The following is an 18,346-nucleotide window of genomic DNA, read 5'->3' on the forward strand; positions in this document are numbered from 1 at the left end:
TACGCTTAGTGAGACTACAGCCAAATAATTAGTTTAACTTTTATTGTCGCATCTTGAGAAACCTCCAGTGGCTTTATAATACCAATATCTTTGGGGAAAATGGAAAAAAAACCAACCATGTGATGGACAAACATTGCAGAGAACTGAGAAGTACAGTAATCTGCGCTGATGGAGCAAAGAGGTGATTGTGGGGTGAGGATAAGAGGGTGAATGGAGAGAGGGCGGGAGGATTGAAGAGAATAAATAAGGAGGGGGCATGTTTGGGCATTCAGCCAGCCAGATACCCCCTCAAAACCTCCACTTCAACTATCACCCACTCCTCCCTTTCCCCACGAGTTCATGCTTACACTCCAGACCCATAACCCTCTCCCTTTCCCACTTTCTTGGGTTCCTTTCCCATCCTCCATGCTCCCAGTCTTGTAATCCCCCTTTTCTTCCGCCTCCCTGCTCCTCCCTCTGTTCTTCCCGTTTGCTCCTCTCTCCTCCTCTTTCCCACCGTCTCCCTCCCTTTCTCCTCTCGCTCTCTCTCTCTCTCTCTCTCTCTCTCTCTCTCTCTCTCTCTCTCTCTCTCTCTCTCTCTCCATTTCTTTCCATCCCTCCCCTCGTCTCAGCATCCCTCTCTCCTGGGTCTTCTTGCCGTGGTGTGGTGCTGTTGGCAGAGCGTGGGCGCAGGCGGCACACAGACGGGAGCACAGATGGGCAGCAAGCTGCGCAGGGCGGCCAGGCGCACCTGCTCCACACACACACACACACACACACACACACACACACACACACACACACACACACACAATGATGCATGCATACACACACACACACACACACACAGAGCCCTACTCTGCCACCTCGCCACACAGCCTGCCTGCCTGGCACAGTGGCACGGTGAGACAGGGACAGAAACACAAATACACACAGACACACGTGTATACATACAAAGATACATACATTTATTTGTACATCCATACGTGCCGACACAAATGTGTGCGCACGCACAGATTTGTTCCGCCATAGTGTGTATGCCAGACAAACACTGAGTGTAAGAACTCAACACAAAAGCAATGTGCTTTATTTTTCCTGTGACATTTTCGCCTTTTTCCTTTTTTCTTTTTGAACCCTTAAATATTTCATGTGATGCTTATTATAAGTGACTTATAAGTTTATGCTGTTAATAGCGTAAAGATATGAAAATGTCACATTTACACTTCTGGGATATATACACAGGGATCTGGGTTACACTTTTAAGACAAAAGCATAGCTGCACGCATGCACACACACATATATGCACACACAAACTGAGCAGCAATAGTGATAAAGACTTCCTCACACTGAAATAGAAATATACCCTCATATGACTCTGACTTAAATAATTAAAAAATAAAACAAAAAAATATATATATAAAAATAAAAAATTAAAAAAATATAAAATAACGTCCAATAAAAGAGCTGAGTGAACATCTGTGTGGGATAGCCGGGGGGATTAGGAGGGTTTGGAACATTTTAAGCGCATTAAGGATTAAAAAAAGGTCAGAATGTTTAGCAACATACCGATAAACCTCTTAAGCGAAACCCAATTGGGAGGCTGCACTGCGTTATCCTGTGTTTTGGGGAGGAGAAGAGGGGAGAGGGGGAGGAAGAGATGGAGGGGGAGTTGCAGAGTTGACATTTGTTCCAACAAGGAGGGGAATCTCGACACATACTTGTAGTTCCACGCGCATTTGTTCACACATATGGACTCATGCTGGTTTGATGTGGCCACAGAGTGCATTAGGTCGCTTATTGATTTGTATGCTAATGATCGGAGTCTCAGCATGACCAGCAGTGTAAAACCCGCATGGTATATTTCACAGTTATGACCTTGACTCTTCTCTCTCTTTTTTTGGTTTAATGCCATGTTTAATGTGTGGATTAATTAATTGTGAGGAAGGTGTTTGAAATTTTGACCTGAGCTACAGTTAGGCGACTGTGTCTTTCCCTTCACACCTGTCGGTCAACAACCAACAGGTCACTGCACTAAAACCTAATCTAGAGCTGATGGAGTGAGGGTGGTGTGGTTGTTTGCCTGCTGGGGTGTTTGCTGTTACAGGTCAGTTTGTTTTTTTCCTGCTCGTGGAGATTATCGGGTAATTACAACAGAAAGAGTTGGATAGCAAACAGAATTAGCCAAAATAGATGTTGCAGGGCTTGAGAATGACTCATTTTGCATTAAGGGACCTAAAGAAAACCAGATGAATGTGTCAAATGAGAAAATAGAATTGGAGGAGATTATGGTTCATGTGGAAAAGATGCTGAAGAAAGCCACGGAAATATGCGGCGGATGGGAAGAGCTGAGCCCCACGCCGATTGAGGCAAGGATTGTGAGAGCGAGAGAGCAACCACAGTACTGAATGTCAAGACCGTGATGAGTGGGGTTATGTTGATTGTGGTGGGGTCGTGAGATTTGCCCCGGAGCCCGTAGAGAGAGTCGGCAATCAGCAGTCAGTGACAGCAGTGATCATTAAGCTGCAACCACAAAGAAGCCCGACAGTCAGAGAACCAACACAAACTCACCACAAGAAGCTTCAACATGTCAACTAATCAACCACGAAGGGAATGAATGTTATCAAGCACTTAGCCAAAGTTGTTGTCAGTGGTCATTTTGTTTTGACCAACATTAGTTGATTCTTATTCACTGATTTTTGTCTTTCTGTAACTGGATCTTTCTCCAAAAAAAAACAAAACAAAAAAAAAAAAAAAAACTGTTCACTTCCAATCTAGAATACGTCACATTATTTGGTTATAGATTTTTGAATGTTCAGTCTGGCGTTATTCCATTAAAGCACTATTGTTGCTATTGTTTTACCTTTACATGATAGTAATAAATTAGTAAGAAATATAGGAAAGTATGTATGTATAAGATTAGCATCCAGCAAATGGTTTGGTCGGCGGGAATCAAACCAGTAACACATTAGTCAGGGCTCATGTGCCAATGTTGTATGAACTGTAATCAGGGGTAGCGATGCTTTTTTGCTCCTACGCTTGGATCTGATTTGACAAGGGGGGCAGGGTTTTACAAAGATTGCATCATTTAAGGAAGTAGATTGAAGAAAAAAGAAATTCCAGAAAGTTTTATCACAGGGTTTTACATTTCTGGACCTCGTTGACCACATCCTGTATGTTTTCAATCTTCCCCTGCTCCATCATCCGTGAATTTAATGAATATATCACAATGAAGCTCTGCAGAAAGCCTGAGAATGAGCCAGTCATTACTATCAGGTGTGCTGAAGTGAGGATACATCAAAACTGAGCAGCAGTGTGGCCCTCGAGGACCAGCTGCGCCCATCCACGGTTTGTGACTTTCACCAGGTTTCAGGTTTATTTTAACTAGCTGAGGTTTGAAGGTAAAATCTCATTCATGACTGTGAAACTCCTTCACACATGCAGTCAAACTTATCAAATCAATGTCCCGTCAAGTTCAAACACTTTATAAGTGTTTGACACTATTTCAGTCAGGTGTAGATAACATGGTTCACAAATCAGCCAAAACTTTCGCAAAATCAACTCTTGAAAAGTCATTATGTGGTGGTTTGGTTGGGTTTAAGGGGAAAAAAGGACAGTTTGTACATCCTCTTTGTGTTCATTATCTGGTCACTGTGTGTGCTCTGATTTTATCTATACTTTTTTTTCAAATTCACTGATCTGAAGGGACTACAGGGCAGGCTGAAAGGTTCCAGGCCGGAGATGGGTTTGCTTTTGGTGGAGGCAGAGGGGCATCCAAGAGACGGAGGGGGCTGCAGGACGACGATTATGGTTGCTGAAGGGAGGGCTTTAGGGGGCTGCGGTGAGAAGATAAGGCGCTGGATGTGTGGTTAGGAGGCTGGGGGGGTGTTTAGGCAGGGGGTGGCAGAGGGGGTTGTGGCTGCTGTTGTAGGCTGCAGCTTGCAGAGCGATGATAACCAGCAACTAGACCTCTGTCTTACCTCCCTCTCGCCCTGTCCTCCTCACTTCTCCAACAGCTATATGATGTTCTAATTTAACAATGACACTTAATTCCAGTGAGCGATGTCGCGACGTGGCGTGAGCGCAACGTTAGTTAACTCCCGGGAGCAATTTCACGTCACTGAATCGTGAGCACACACCATCAAAAATTCTTCCCTAAAAGTCCCGAAGAATTAAGAGAAGAATAGAAAAGAAAACACAAGTCATATTATCCGTTGGGACTCTGAGGGCTGATGCAGGCTGGCTAGTCGAGACCTCAGGGTGATGTTGAGGACAGCTATCAGTTTTCCTGTTGTTGTGCATATCTGTCTGACAGTCTCTTATCTGCCATGAGCCTCAGCTTTCACACCTCAGCAACAGTAGAACATGCTGGGGTCACGGCAGGCCAACAATGGGCAATTCAGATACACGGAGGGCAGGGTTTCCAAGTGCAGGGTGTTTCCAAAATGTGATATGTCCATATTGAAAAACAGTTGCTCTGTTACTGAGTAAGATAAGCAGGATATGATTCCAAACCAGAGAAGCTATGTCAGTTTTTTTTTTTTTTTTTTTTTTTTTAAAGAATACCGAAATGTGGATGTCACTGGGTTCGCTGATGTCTGTAGCGTAATATTCCACTGTGGTGCTCTGATTTTTAAGGAAAAACAGATTTTTTTCCAATACCTTAGATTCAGAGCAGTGAGTGTTGCACTAGTTAATGGTACGCCTTGATCAAAACCCTTCATTGCTTTTTGAAACAATAGTACAGTCGTAGGAGGAGTCGGTATATAAAATAAAAATTGTACCCTACATTTTAAACATTGAAAATATTAAATATGAACCAGTTCGACTACCACATCCCAGGAATGACTACAGGGTTGAGCAGGCCTTGCTCCAGTTGCTTCGGTACGACTGTTTTCAATCATCCGTACGCTCTCCGAAAATCTTCTTGCAGCTTTATGGCTTTATGTAGCTTACACATTAGAATATGCGATATCTCTCGAGCATACTGCAGATACAGTACAAACGTTGTGTATCTAACCAGTGCATGTATGGTGTGAGAAATCGAGTGTCAGTAGAGCCCTGTGGTGAAATACTACACGACGGTAAAAAGGCCAGTGAAGTCAGGTTGTTTTCTCAACAGCTTTCATTGGCCATCATATATGTTTACTCTGAGTGTGTACCTCAGTGTTTGTCCACGTATGAGTGTGTGCGTGCGCGTCTGAATGTGTCTGCGTGCGTGTGCGGCGGGGGCGCAGCCTCGTATGTTTGGAGTGAGTGCCGTCAGTTAGCTGGAATGTGGCACTACCGCCAATGTTAAGATGGCTGCCAAGCTCTAAGATGGCTGCCAGGATTACACCCAGCCAGCGAGAGACAGAGAAGAGCGAGAGATTCTGCTCGAGAAGAGAGAGTGGAAAAGAAGCCCTCTTTCATTTCTGTACTCTTTATTTTCTTTCATTCTCGCTCTTGTCTGTCTCGCCCCTTTCTCTGTGGATAAGCACTGCTTCGTAGGCAGCGAGACAGGTCTGTTATTGTTTCTGCTCAGTAATCTGTGGCTTAGTGTGGCTGCAAGGCAAGTGCTGCTGGCAGGAGCCTGTGTGCCCTGTTATCACCTACAGCCTGCAGATAAACACCTCCTTTGCTAGGTTTGCTAGCTAGCTGCAGCCTAGCTAGGCCTGAATGGACTGCCCGTGGTATTAGTCCTGCACACCAAATCCGGGAAACGGAGCTCATTTATCAGCTTATTCACGAGGTCAAGAAGAGCAGGGAAACACACCGGCTCTTCAGCTCGCGTTGTGTACCCGTTTGCACAGCCTGTGAGAGAAAGTAGCATCTTGAGGCCAACTTTTCTCAGGACTCAGGCTACAAGACCTCATTTTGCAGCCTGTTGCTCCCTCAAGTAATTGTAGCCTTGTGTTGCCAAGACTTGGCATGTTTGTGTCTGCTCATGTGAGAGAAGCCCCGGTGCTTTCGTAGACCAGTCATAACAGGTGTGTATGTGTGTGTGTGTGTGTGTGTGTGTGTGTGTGTGTGTGTGTGTGTGTGTGTGTGTGTGTGTGTGTGTGTGTGTGTGTGTGTGTTTCCGCATCGTTTGATCCCAAGCGGAAGAGCTTTGCCTAAACTTTAACACGCTCTGCCTCAAATCCCCTCGGGGCGAGGAGCAGCCCATCGTGGTCAGCCTTCCTTGCTCCATCTGTCTCTGTCTTATTTATGAGTTTGTCCATGCAAGGATTACAACATGTATTAAAGTATGAAACCAAAATTAGCGAAAGAAACAGATTGAGGGTGTGCGTGCGTGTGTGTGTGCGTGTGCGTGCGTGTGTGTGTGTTTGTGTAAGGTGCTCTGTTTACGCAGACTAAATCCCTACCAGCAAGAAAGTATTAAATAGGATTAGGATGAGGGATATGATTGCGTGGTTAGATACTAAATGGCATAGCAGAACACTGTAAATCATTGCACCTTAAGTCTGGAGGGACGGAGGGAGACGGGAAGGAACATTCGTAGATACAAGACTGTGGCACAAAAATGTGTGAATTCACACACACATGCATTCACAAGATGTATACCATACCCCAGCACATACTGCAAGTCCCTCTTATTCCCACTTCCACCTCAACTATTACAGTCTTGGCAACATGAACACTTATTTATGATTCATTGAGACTTTGTACGCTTCTCAGTATGTTTTTTCCTCAGTCCATCCAGATCAAGTCATAATCTTTTCGTCTTTCTGCGCTCTCTTATTTCTTTCCAAACAGAATCTGGACAATCAGACAGCTCCAGCCAACAAGGGGACACAGACATCAAACCGCCACCCAATGGTAGGTACACACACTACTTTATGAGGAATGGCACATTCACCTACATTCATGTAGTGCAGAGTTAACTCAGTTTTACTGGTAGCCTGAACCCTAACCGTTGGTGGCCTATCCTGAATTTCCCTATCGAGGGCCTCCATTGTTGACCAAATGGTGACAATCAGTCCTCACAAAATCAGGTTTGGGCACCGACCAGTATAGAATAACAAGTACACACACACACACACACAGTGTGTCACAGTGTTTGTCTGTGTCCAAACACTGTCAAATCAGCGTACGTGAATTGATTCCATCATGCTTATCAGTCTTAACATATTCTAATTATGGATCCAATTAAGAAACACACTCACACAGATGCTGATCCACAAACAGAGTTGCAGATGGTCACCCTCTCAAAGGCATGTGATTTTCAAGGCTTTATTTGAATTTAGAAGTTGGTGTTGTTTTTGTTTGTTTGTTTTGTTTTTTCCCGCAAAATATATTTGGGGAAAATCATCATCGCCCTCTTTTCTGAACAGGGCACCTGAGTTTCCAGGACTGCTTCGTCACTTCGGGGGTGTGGAACGTGGCAGAGCTGGTCAGAGTGTCACAGAGTAAGGAGAAAATAATTAATAAAATTAAGTGAAGCATTAATAGGCTTGACAATATGATTGTGGAATGTAAATAAAAACGGTCTTAAAATGATTTTCTCATCATATTTTGAGTGTCTGTGCTGTAGGACACAGTGCAACTCAGCCATTGTTTATGTTTCTCTGTTGAGTATCTTTGGAATTTATTACCTGACCTCCATCCTTTACTTCCCAGCTCCTGTAGCCACAGCGTCAGGTCCCAACTTCTCATTGGCCGACCTGGACAGCAGTCCCAGCTACTACAACATTAACCAGGTGGCTCTGGGGCGGCGCTCCCTCACCTCCCCTCCCTCCACCAGGTAAACAGTTCCAACACAGTTTTTACGCAGACAGTTTAGGATTTTCAGAGGTGTCGGTTGCCCCAGAAAGAAGGATGACTATTACAACAGTGCAGCTGTGTCTTGTGGGGGAAAACACGCTGTGGCTTTAGCAGCTTTGCCTCAGTTTGTGATTCTCTGTGTAGCGAAGGGCAAACTGGAAGAAAGTGTGAAATCACAGTGCTGTAAGACAGTGTGTATGACAAAAGTAAAGTAAGGCTGTTTCATTGAAGCTTCTTACTATGAATGGTACTTTGTGGTCCATTCCCAGTCTCAGTAGCTGTTTATATACATTTGTGTGTGTGTGTGTGTGTGTGTGTGTGTGTGTGTGTGTGTGCGTGTGTGTGTGTGGTGTGTGTCTTTGTTGGCTGCAGTCCTCGATATAAATGTGTGATGGCTCTTTCTGCTTTTTTCCTCCTTTGTGACTTTCTCCGCTCTCTTTCTCTTTTCTTACCTCTGTCATCTGCTGTCACTTTAGGTCTGAGGTGGAGTTGTACGCAAACCTTCCGCGGAGGTAGTTATAAACACTGAAATCCTACAAGTCCATGAAACACATGCACAGAAAAAAAGACATACAGAGGCTCACATTCAGAGAGTCTTAACATGTGGCTGTCCTTGCGGTCTCTTTCTTTCTTTCTGTTTCCTCCTTTTTCATTCATTTCAACATTTCTTGTGTCTGTTCTACTCCCAAGACTCTGGGGCAAGAAGATGCAAACCTCCTTTTGACTTCCTTCTTCCTTATAATGTTACTAAAATGTATTGTTGAACCCACTGACTTTTCCTGCTGCAACATGTGCGCCGTTTTTATTTAATACCGTCTCTCTCCATCTCTTTCTGCCCCCCATCTCCACCAAATACCTTCCGACGGCCTCAGCTCCACCAAGAGGAAGTCCTTAGATGACAGTGAGATGGAGAGCCCCACCGATGATGTTTTCTACCCTGGCCGTTCGCCTGCTGCCAGCTCCTCCCAGTCCAGCGCATGGCCCAATGACATGGATGCAGGTACCTTCATATTCCACCCCACACCTGCCCCGCCGTGCAATCTCAAGTCTTTTGCACTTTTCTTTCTTAACCCCTGCTCCACCACCACAGTTCAAACTGATGCCTCTGTCTAAACTCCTCAATCGACTGGTGATGGACCCTGAGCATTTCTCAGAGGCCTCACACTCTCCCACCAGTGTGTGTGTGGCACAATCTGACCCTTTTACTCAAAAAAAAATCACTGCTTAAAAAAAAGTTTCATCAAGAGTAGTAATCTTGATATGACACCAAGTGAGAGGATAGTGAAATATGTTGTAATCTGCCACTAAATAGCTTCACGGTCTTCACCTTTATTGTGGGCGTGAAACTTTTTTACATTGATTGGAATGGTCCCTTCCTTTGACGTTCATTAAGTGGCATTAAAGTCACAGGCATGTTTTAATTTATAGTCTGTGCCATGTTCCGGTCAGAAGATTTTAACTGGAACCATAACCCACAGCATCTCCCAGCAGCCTGTATTCAGGCTTTATGACAGTGTTTACATTGTTTTGGCAGTGACTACAGCTTCACAGCAGTGCCCTCTTCATCCTAGCTACAACAAGAAAACACCTCCTCCTGTGCACTGAACGGGTCCACAGCCCCTCGCTCCCTCCTTCAAGCCATTTTCATGCTAAAAGTTTACCTGATGTTTTCTCAATTCTCCATCGTTCACTACCTCCATCACACACAAATGCTCAGTCTAAACGCTATTTCCCTTTACACCCTCTCTCTCTCTCTCTCTCTCTCTCTCTCTCTCTCTCTCTCTCTCTCTCTCTCTCTCTCTCTCTCTCTCTCTCTCTCTCTCTCTCTCTCTCTCTCTCTCTCATTGTTAACAATACCCTTCTTCACTTTCAGTGCAGCACCATTTGGCGAGTGTGCAGGAGAGGAAGATAAAACATGAAAACGATGGCGTGCAGTTTCCTTACCATGGTTAGAACATTGATTACACTCATATATATTCATTATTTATCAGCCTTTCTGTAGCTCAGTCATTCCTTTGTATTTGTGTGTGTATGTGTGTATATATATATGATATAAATACATATACATGCATATATATCTGTATATATATATATAAAATATATAAATATGTGTGTTTCTGAGTAGTATGAATGTGATAAAGTCAAAAGTAGCTTTCCACACTAATGTTCGAGTGATGTCTGATTTTTAGCAGATTGATATCATGGATATCAATCTTATGATCAAAGTCTTATTCATGAACAATGCATTTCCTGTGGTGTACAGTGGCAGGATTACTGTAGATTACAGAGTCTAAGCTTCAGTCTGTGTGAAACGTGAGGCTGCAGTTAGCCGGCCTCAGGTCTCTGACTTCATCCCTGAAGTCGTGTCAGTCTGCCCAGTGAACCGACTGTTGTCACCAGCCCCTCACCGTGACAGCACCAGCAACACTTTCACTTTTATTTCAGACCACCGCACTTGCACAAACATACATAGGAGCCCCCCTTCCACCACACAGTGACTCAGACGCTCACATCCACCGCACATGCAGACGTTCACACATTAAAACACATGCTTATCATACTCCCCGCCCCTGCAGGTGTTCAGGTGTCTGCTTTGCCTCCGCCGCTCCATCCCTCCATGCCTCAAATCCCTCATTAAGACGCTTCTGTGGATCAGAGGTGTAAAACCCTTCCTCCTGCTCCCGAGCTCTCCCCTTCAGCCCTCCGTCCCTGTCTCCCTTCTGTCTAATTGAAAACGTGTAGAGCGGGAAAGGCCCTGGGGAGGGAGGAACGTTCCAGAGGAAAGAAGGTGGAGAAAGAGAACGAGAAATTTTAGGAAAAGTGGAGGGGGGGAAAGTTGTTGGAATGGCGGAGGATGAGTCGTGTGTGGTGAAACGGTGATGGGTAATAAGAGAGAAAGTGAACTAGACAAGCCAAAAGCCTTGCTTGGGTTTTGCCCCAGTCTACTCTCACTTGAGCCTCGGCGGCTGCTCTTCTGCTCCTGCTCCACTTAGCTGTAAATGTAATTAAGAGGCTGCTCATCAGAGCCACAACAGAGACTCCTGCACGCCTTAGCGCACCAGAGCCTCACCTCCCATCTTTCTCCTCGTCTCTTGTTTGCTCTGTCTCCCTCTCTTCCTCTGTGTGTGTGCGTACCACTGCCTTACAATCCAAATTGCAGCACGCAGCCTTGTACACCTCCTAATGAGTTTGGCAAATAAGGGGTTTAGCATAGCATGCAAATCTGGACCCCTTACCCAATTAATTTACAAAATGCATGCTAAAAAATTGGAAAGCCAAAAGCTTTTGTAATTATCAGCCCCGTTGCTGTGTGCGGGTTAGGAAATAATTTGAAACCGTGGCTCGCACGAAGCATTTTTCACAGTCAAGATAAGCCAAGAGATTGATAGGTATGGGAGAGCAAGGACGCAGGGAGTCAAGATTGTGTGATTCTGGGATGGTGTGCATCAGATCCTCCAAAGAATCCCACCTGCCACCAGCAGATCTCCTCTGGGACTTCCTGCTCAGGTGTTGTGTGTGTGTATGTGTGTATAAACAGCCACACACACACACACACACACACACACACTTCTGAAAGAAACCCCACAGGTGTTCCTCTCAGTCTGTCAATACTGCCATTTACTTCTCCTCACATCCACCATCACCAGCAGAGCACTCTCCAGCACTGACGTGCACGTGCATGAAGAAGCACTTCGTACATGTAAACCACACAGACACAGTTACATCCAGAGATCGACATGATGGATTTCTGCGCGCACACACACACACACAGACACACACACACACACACGTACAGCTGAAGCGTGGTCCCAGATGGTGTTTCCGTGTGTGTGTAGCCTTGGGATCCATGAGGATGCTGGAGACATCTGCTCCTCAGGGGTGAGCAGGGGTGGGGGGAGGTTAGTGGAGACAATCGAGACAACCATGATTTCATATTAGCTCCAAATGATTGTGAAATGTTTCTAAGACACCGGGGACTTGTGGTGGCGGAGGCTTTGCCTGCGGTGCTTTCAGTTAAACGCTACAGGCCCCGTGAGGGACGCGGCTGGACATTCGGTTCTGGACATATGTGGTTTAAATCACTGGAGAGAGGAGAGCGAGGACAATTCCTTAACTTCTCTTTCCATGTTTAAACCACAATCTCCTCTCATTGACAACTGTGTGTGTGTGTGTGCGTGTGTGTATGCGAGCGTGCGTGCGTGTGTGTGTGTGTGTTCTTCAGAGGCGCATCTGGTGGCAGGCCTGTTAGTGCAAAGAGACAGAAGGGTCATCATGGGAACGCTTGATTGGTTGCCAGTGAAATGCTAAGGCTTGCCAGATGAGGAAGCGAGTGCAGTTGTGGCACAAAGACGCTCACACATGCACCAGATCAGACCATCGCACAGTCTCAGAAGTACAGCAGTGTAGCAACAGTGCGAGAACTTTCTACATAACCAAACATCAGTCTACATCTGATCTGCTAAAAGTTTCATTTCTTTGATGTCTTCACTAAAGACTCATTTCTCACTTCCAAAATAGAAACACGCAAGTCTGCGCCTCTAAAACCGTCATTGTCTAAATCTACAAGGCTCTGATTTTTCAGTCTTTCCCAGCTCTCCCCTCTGGTGCTTTTACATCTCTGTCTGTGGAGACTGCTCTCGTTTCCACCTTTCTCCCACCACTGTGACAGTGGCATAGCAATCAATGCTAACTGCTGGTGTCAGAAGTGGGACCGGGGTTGCTTTCATGCTTGGAATTTGTCTGACAGTACAATACGCCCCCAGACTCCCGCTCCAGTTGGGGGGAGGTGGTTAGGATATATGTCTGCTAAAGACATAAATGGTTCACACATATTCACTCCCACCTGCTTGAGACTTAACTCTTTCACACAGGGAGGGAAGGTTTTGCACGCCCCCACACTCCCATAGACTTTCACACGTCTCCAGCTGGAGAACTGAGGAGGAATCGTATTTAATGCCTTGTTTGATGCGGAGCGGCCACAGAAATAGACTACAAAAAACAACAGTCTCAGAAAGTTTAAAAGAAGAACAGCATCACACCACTCACTTGTTAGGAAGATTAGAATGAAACTTAAAAGAGGGGGGAAAAAAAAAAGATTGTCTATTGTTTTATCGGTTAAATGTGGCGGTCTTTCAAGTGTGTTTAGACATGTGTGAGTGTGTGCGCACGAGAGATAATAACCATATTTAACATCTTATGACATTCCAATTTCATACATGTTGTCAGAGCAATGCAATGAAAAAAAAAGATACTGCTGCATTTTTCACAGGTTCTGCTTTGCTCTCTTGCTCCCTTGCTCCCTCACATATTTTCATGTCTCCCACGTTCTTCTCGCCTCTCTCTTCCTCTCTCTCCCTCTGTCTCCTCTCTCTGTCCGTCTGCTTGTCTTTCACACTCAGCAGCTGCCGTGTCCATACTGTACAGTGTGTGCTATTTCTGAATGAAGCTGTCTTCTCGTGCAGCCAGCCTGTGAGCTTCGCCGAAGCCAGACCACAACTAGCTGACTGTGGCTGTATGGTGGCCAGGCTCATACACAGAGAAACCCGAGAGCTGGCACCTGAAAGAGAGAGAGAAACAGAAAGAGATGAGACAGGAAAAACATACAGTGGCACAGTGGAGATTAATATAGCCTCAGATATTCTCTGGCACTAAAACAAAGACCAGATTCATCTCGGACTCAGCTTTTTTTCCTCCATTTTTATTTGAACGCATGCACTTAGGTTACCAAGTATATGACCGTAAAGCTGGGAGTTGGGAATATCAGTATATTTCTGAATGAACTATTACTGCCTGGGAGTAGCGAAACGCTGTAATTAGCAGTCAACATTCTTGGGTCTTTGGAAAATCTTTATCCTCTCTGATTACATCGTTTACAGTCTTCTGCCTGGCTCATTGAAACCTCGCAGGAGTCGATGGCCAACTGCCAAATGAGCACAGGGAACAATGCACTGCCATCAATCACTGCAGAGAAAAAAAAAAAACAATCCAATCAGAAAATCACGATTGTTTAAGTCCCCTTCAATACGAAATCAAATTGATTTTTTTTTAAGTGAAACCAATCAAATAAAGCAACACTTTGTTGATTAAAACCACCTCTCTCTTTTCCTCCCTCTTCCCCCCCACTTTTTTTTTTTTTTTTTTTTTTTTTTTTGTTAATCCCATTTTTATTTTATTTTATTTTTATTTTTATTTTTTTTGCCAGGACTGTCCTCGCCTGGTTCACTTAAGAAGCCGGGGAAGTTTGATTTCAACGCCCTGACTTCCCAGACGAGGTCCCCCCGCATGGCGTTCACACACCACCCGCTGCCTGTGCTGGCAGGAGTGAGACCAGGTGAGAGCCCTGCCATGAACCCAACAACCCCCAACACCCCCCCCTTTTAGTAACATGAAAAAGAGAGAGAAGGAAAGGGAGTGTCGGACTCAAATTGTACATTGTCGCAATCGCACCCCCAACTCCTCTGGAAGCAAACAAAAAAATTAATTTAACAATCATGTGCCTGAAAATATAAATCTTAAAAAAAAAAAAAAAACATACCTGCTGATAAAGCAGAAAAAAAACTTTCCAATCCTACAGTTGCAACTGCTGAGAAGCAATATGCCTGCAGAGTTTCACCTGTTCAGTGTTACTGCTATCATCATGGCTTGGCATAAATTCCTCTCTCTCTCTTTCAGCCTCTTTCCATCATCCATTTTACCACCATCTTCGTGCCTGTGTTTTTAATATTGTCATTGCATGGTACCAGTGTTGCATCCATGCCTGTGTGACTGATTTACCTCACATCTTACAGCAGTGTGTATTTTGTACGTTGGACTGAACGTAAGTCACTTTGTTGCATTTGAGCAGACCAGGCTGCGATACAGTGACCTTGAGAAGGTGCTTGAATGTACCATATGGAGCAATAAGACACAGTCTGAAGTGAAGATGTTAAAAAAGTATTTTATTTACGCAAAGACAAGACAGCAAATACACAGCTAACACATGCCAGCAATTGATATAACGTTGACATATACAGGCACATGATTTGTCCTTTGGCTTTGGTGTTTACTCAAGAGTAGGTATAGATTTGCCAATTAAAACGAAGAGGTAGGAATTTGCACAGAAAACAGTTACACATGTCTCCACTGTAGTTGATTAAATGTTCCAAGTAACCTCCAGTCTTTCCAAGGTCTTGTTTCCTTAGAGGCATTAAGGACGGGCCGTCCTCACCAGAGCTTTTTGGTCCTACAGGATCACAAACACGATTTCTCAATCTCCAGTCAGAGAATTCCCAAAGTCTCAAAGACCTCAAGTTTGCCAACAAGTCCCTGTAGACTTGTCTCACTTTTCAAAGGAATAAACATGTCCTCCTCTCTCTGTCTCTCCCTCTCATTCCGTTTGTCCCTCAAAGGGATGGACTGGTCCACAGCCAAACAGGACCTGCCACATAAAGGTCGTCTGGACTCATTGCCCTCCGTGCTGAAACGTATTGAATTTTACTCGCGGAGCTCCCCACAGTATATTTAGAAAAGATGGTCCTGGTTGGATCCTCCCCCATCGGGCCGTACTGTTCATCTCCACAAAGCTGTCCTAAACCCTCGCAAAAAATTCAGATTTCTTTATTTAGAATTTTTTTTTTTTTTTTCCAATTTGCTCCCGTTTTGTGCACGAGATGTGAAGGACTTGCTCAGCTTTCGTTGTTCTCCAACAAACTTTACTCGCTCTGAAAACGGGTGTATGTAGACTGTTGGCTGAGAGATTTTCATGTAATAGAGAGGCTGTAATGAGACAGTGTTCAGAGATTGTCTTGGTGCATTTGTGCACGTACACGGGGATACACACATGCGTGCATGTGTAAATTTACACTCTTGTGGAGGACTCTCTGAGCTAAAATGGCTGCCATCCAAATGGAATGTCCCTCCGAGGCCTTGGTTCTATAAAGAGACTGGAGGATGTTGAGAGGGAGGGAAGGAGAGCGGGATGAAAAGAGAGATGGGGTAGACGGAGATGAGGGAGGCGCAGCTAGCCGCCGTGGATGAGTTGGAGCTTGTTAGCTCTTGTTGTTTAAGGCTAGTGAGTGCGGTTGTTGCGGGGTAGGGACTCGATGGTTTACGTTCTGTTTTTGGCTTCACACTGACATGGAGTGCTGCCAGACTGACTGTTGCCTGATTATACTAGTCTGGAGAGTCCGCTATTGTCGCAGAAGAGAGAGAGACACACACACACACACACAGCGAAAGACAACACGACATTCAGACTACAAAAAATACACATAAGCCAAAACACTAACGCTGAAGCGCACCTGCAAACAAGCACACGCCTAAACAGACACGAGACACAAAACCACAGAAAGTTTGAGCAGGCAGGGGTCTGGCCACTTTGTGAGTACAGTATACACAAGAGATACTAGGTGACAGACATAATCACAGATGCTTGTTCGCCAGACTCCCTTCACCTAGCAGCTTGCCTCTTTAGTTTGGTGTGCCAAATTGCCAAAGCCATAGAATCACAGCAGACAAGGCAGACACTGGAGCCTTGTGTGTGTGTGTGTGTGTGTGTGTGTGTGTGTGTGTGTGTGTGTGTGTGTGTGGGGCTGGCTGGCTGACTAATGTCTCTGGGAGGTGTTTTGTGGTCGGTCGGGAGCAGAGGGGAGATTCTCTCTCAACCTTCAAACTACTGGGCAGAACCACACAGCAAGGATATGCAGCTGATTGATTACACATCACTGACAAGCAATAAAACAAAAGTGGGAAAAAAAAAAACCCAGTTTGTATGTGTGTGTGCGTGTGTGTATGTGTGTGTGTATGTGTGCATATGTGGTTCTGTCATACCCGAGCGGTTTGTGTATGTGTGGGTGAGAGGGAAAGAAATGAAGAAGGAGCAGAAGGCAGAAAATACTGTAACACGCTGGCGTGTATGTGGCTGTGAAAGTGTGTGTGTGTCTCCATGAGTAGTGATGCCAGGCTTTACCAGAGGTACACACAAACTAGTGGGCTGATTTATAAGATGAATGGGACCAGATGTTCCCCAGTAGCCAGGGATAATGCAAGTCATCTGAAAGCAGAAATGGCTTCAGTCAGTTCAACACAGGAAAATGTCACTGTTATCTTATATACAGTAATAGTTTTCAAACTTTCTGGACACTTAAAATGTGCATGTTTCAGAATCTGTCATAGGCGTGCATGTTAATGTACCTGATGTCTGTAAAGTGGAGAATTTTGAATGCTTGTGCCATCTGTGCTGATTGTAATTCTTCCACTTTTTCTCTGCACATTTCTGCTCCTCTCCTCTTCTTTACAATCTCCGTTTCTTCTCAGGGAGTCCCCGTGCCTCAGCCTCAGCCCTGCACTTCCCTTCCTCCTCTATCATCCAGCAGTCCAGCCCGTACTTCACCCACCCCACCATACGCTACCATCACCACCAGGACCCGCTTAAGGAGTTTGTGCAGTTTGTGTGCACCGACGGCACAGGACAGCCCAGTGCACAGGTAAATGATCCGTGGGAGCTGCGGAGGAAGGACAGGTGATGGTAGGATGCTTTGCTGCAGTATTTTGTGGAGTAAAACTGATATTAAAGAAAACTGATCGCTCAAGTGCAGAAAATAGTGAAAAGCGAGAGCGCACAAAGGAGTGAGAATGGCTTACCAACAAGGTCAAGTGAGCCAAAATCTGCACATTTTATGAAGTGGAACAACTTTACCAGGGAAGGTTTTAGGGCAAATACATCAACGGGAGGAGGCAGCCAGATGTGCTTCAAAAAAAAAAAAAAAAAAACTCAGCTGGAAAAAATTATGGGGAGAAGAGCCAAACCACATTTGACTCATCACAGGTTCAGCATATAAAGTAGTACCTTCTCCCACTGTTGGGAAGCTGGAGATCTTGTCTTTCAGATGTGTACAGATTGCGGGAGGTAGAAAATGTGAGGAAGGAAAGTCGTTCTCCGCCGACACGTCAAAGGGTAAATATGGTCGGGGCAGAACTGGCAGCTGGCAGTGGATTTACCACAGGGGCGCAAGGCGGCAGGCCTTGGAGAGGCGTTTGTAGACAGATCAAGATTAGTACTGTTGGGAGAGTATGTGCCAGATACTTAAGGTGACAGGTGTGTTCAGCAGTTGTTTAACAATTCCCCTTTCACCCGCTGCAATTTTGACTGATGATCATTCAGTTTTACCGGCAACCTTCCTCAGTGGAGACAAATGCAAGTGCACAGTCTGCATTTATGCAGCCTCTGCAGAAAGCGTGCTTAGCAGTCAAGCATTATATATCCAACACACGACGTTTGTATTTATATAAGCACTATGTGCAAGTGGCGCATTGTGACAGTCTTCCTGTGCAGGAAGAATTAAAGACTAGCGACTGGAGGTTGTGAGATGAAATCAAAGGAGCTTGCTGGTAGTTGTGAATTAATAGGAAACTCAATGCAGGAGCTAACGAGGGCAAAGAGGGGTGTTTCTGGGACACAGTTGAGCCTTTTTAAAGTGGCGTGGGCCTAATTTGGGGAAACATTAGTGAAGGGAGAAACCCCCTTGAGAGCACCAATAACATGCCCACACTCACTTGTGCTGACAGCTCCAGTTTCAGATATGAAAACACGGCGTGCAGCTGACTGTCAACTGGCCTTACAGGGGCATTTGTGAACTGCTTCACA

General features: G+C 45.1%; 1 protein-coding gene across 14 annotated transcripts in view; it reads left to right on the forward strand.

The window, feature by feature from the left end:
* The window catches only part of nfixa (nuclear factor I/Xa), a 107,129-nt gene that overhangs the window by 80,519 nt on the left and 8,264 nt on the right, over nucleotides 1-18,346 (forward strand). For 6 of the 14 annotated variants that reach the window (XM_030093001.1, XM_030093011.1, XM_030093009.1 and 3 more), the window contains 8 exons: nucleotides 6,715-6,777; nucleotides 7,293-7,367; nucleotides 7,579-7,702; nucleotides 8,199-8,234; nucleotides 8,595-8,722; nucleotides 9,596-9,670; nucleotides 13,925-14,053; nucleotides 17,017-17,186. In XM_030093001.1, the coding sequence (XP_029948861.1) occupies nucleotides 6,715-6,777; nucleotides 7,293-7,367; nucleotides 7,579-7,702; nucleotides 8,199-8,234; nucleotides 8,595-8,722; nucleotides 9,596-9,670; nucleotides 13,925-14,053; nucleotides 17,017-17,186 (800 nt within the window). The remainder of the gene's footprint in view (nucleotides 1-6,714; nucleotides 6,778-7,292; nucleotides 7,368-7,578; nucleotides 7,703-8,198; nucleotides 8,235-8,594; nucleotides 8,723-9,595; nucleotides 9,671-13,924; nucleotides 14,054-17,016; nucleotides 17,187-18,346) is intronic. The other 8 variants (XM_030093007.1, XM_030093012.1, XM_030093004.1 and 5 more) reach the window with 7 other exon arrangements.

This window comes from Salarias fasciatus, chromosome 6, assembly GCF_902148845.1.
Source record: "Salarias fasciatus chromosome 6, fSalaFa1.1, whole genome shotgun sequence".
NCBI lineage: Eukaryota > Metazoa > Chordata > Actinopteri > Blenniiformes > Blenniidae > Salarias > Salarias fasciatus.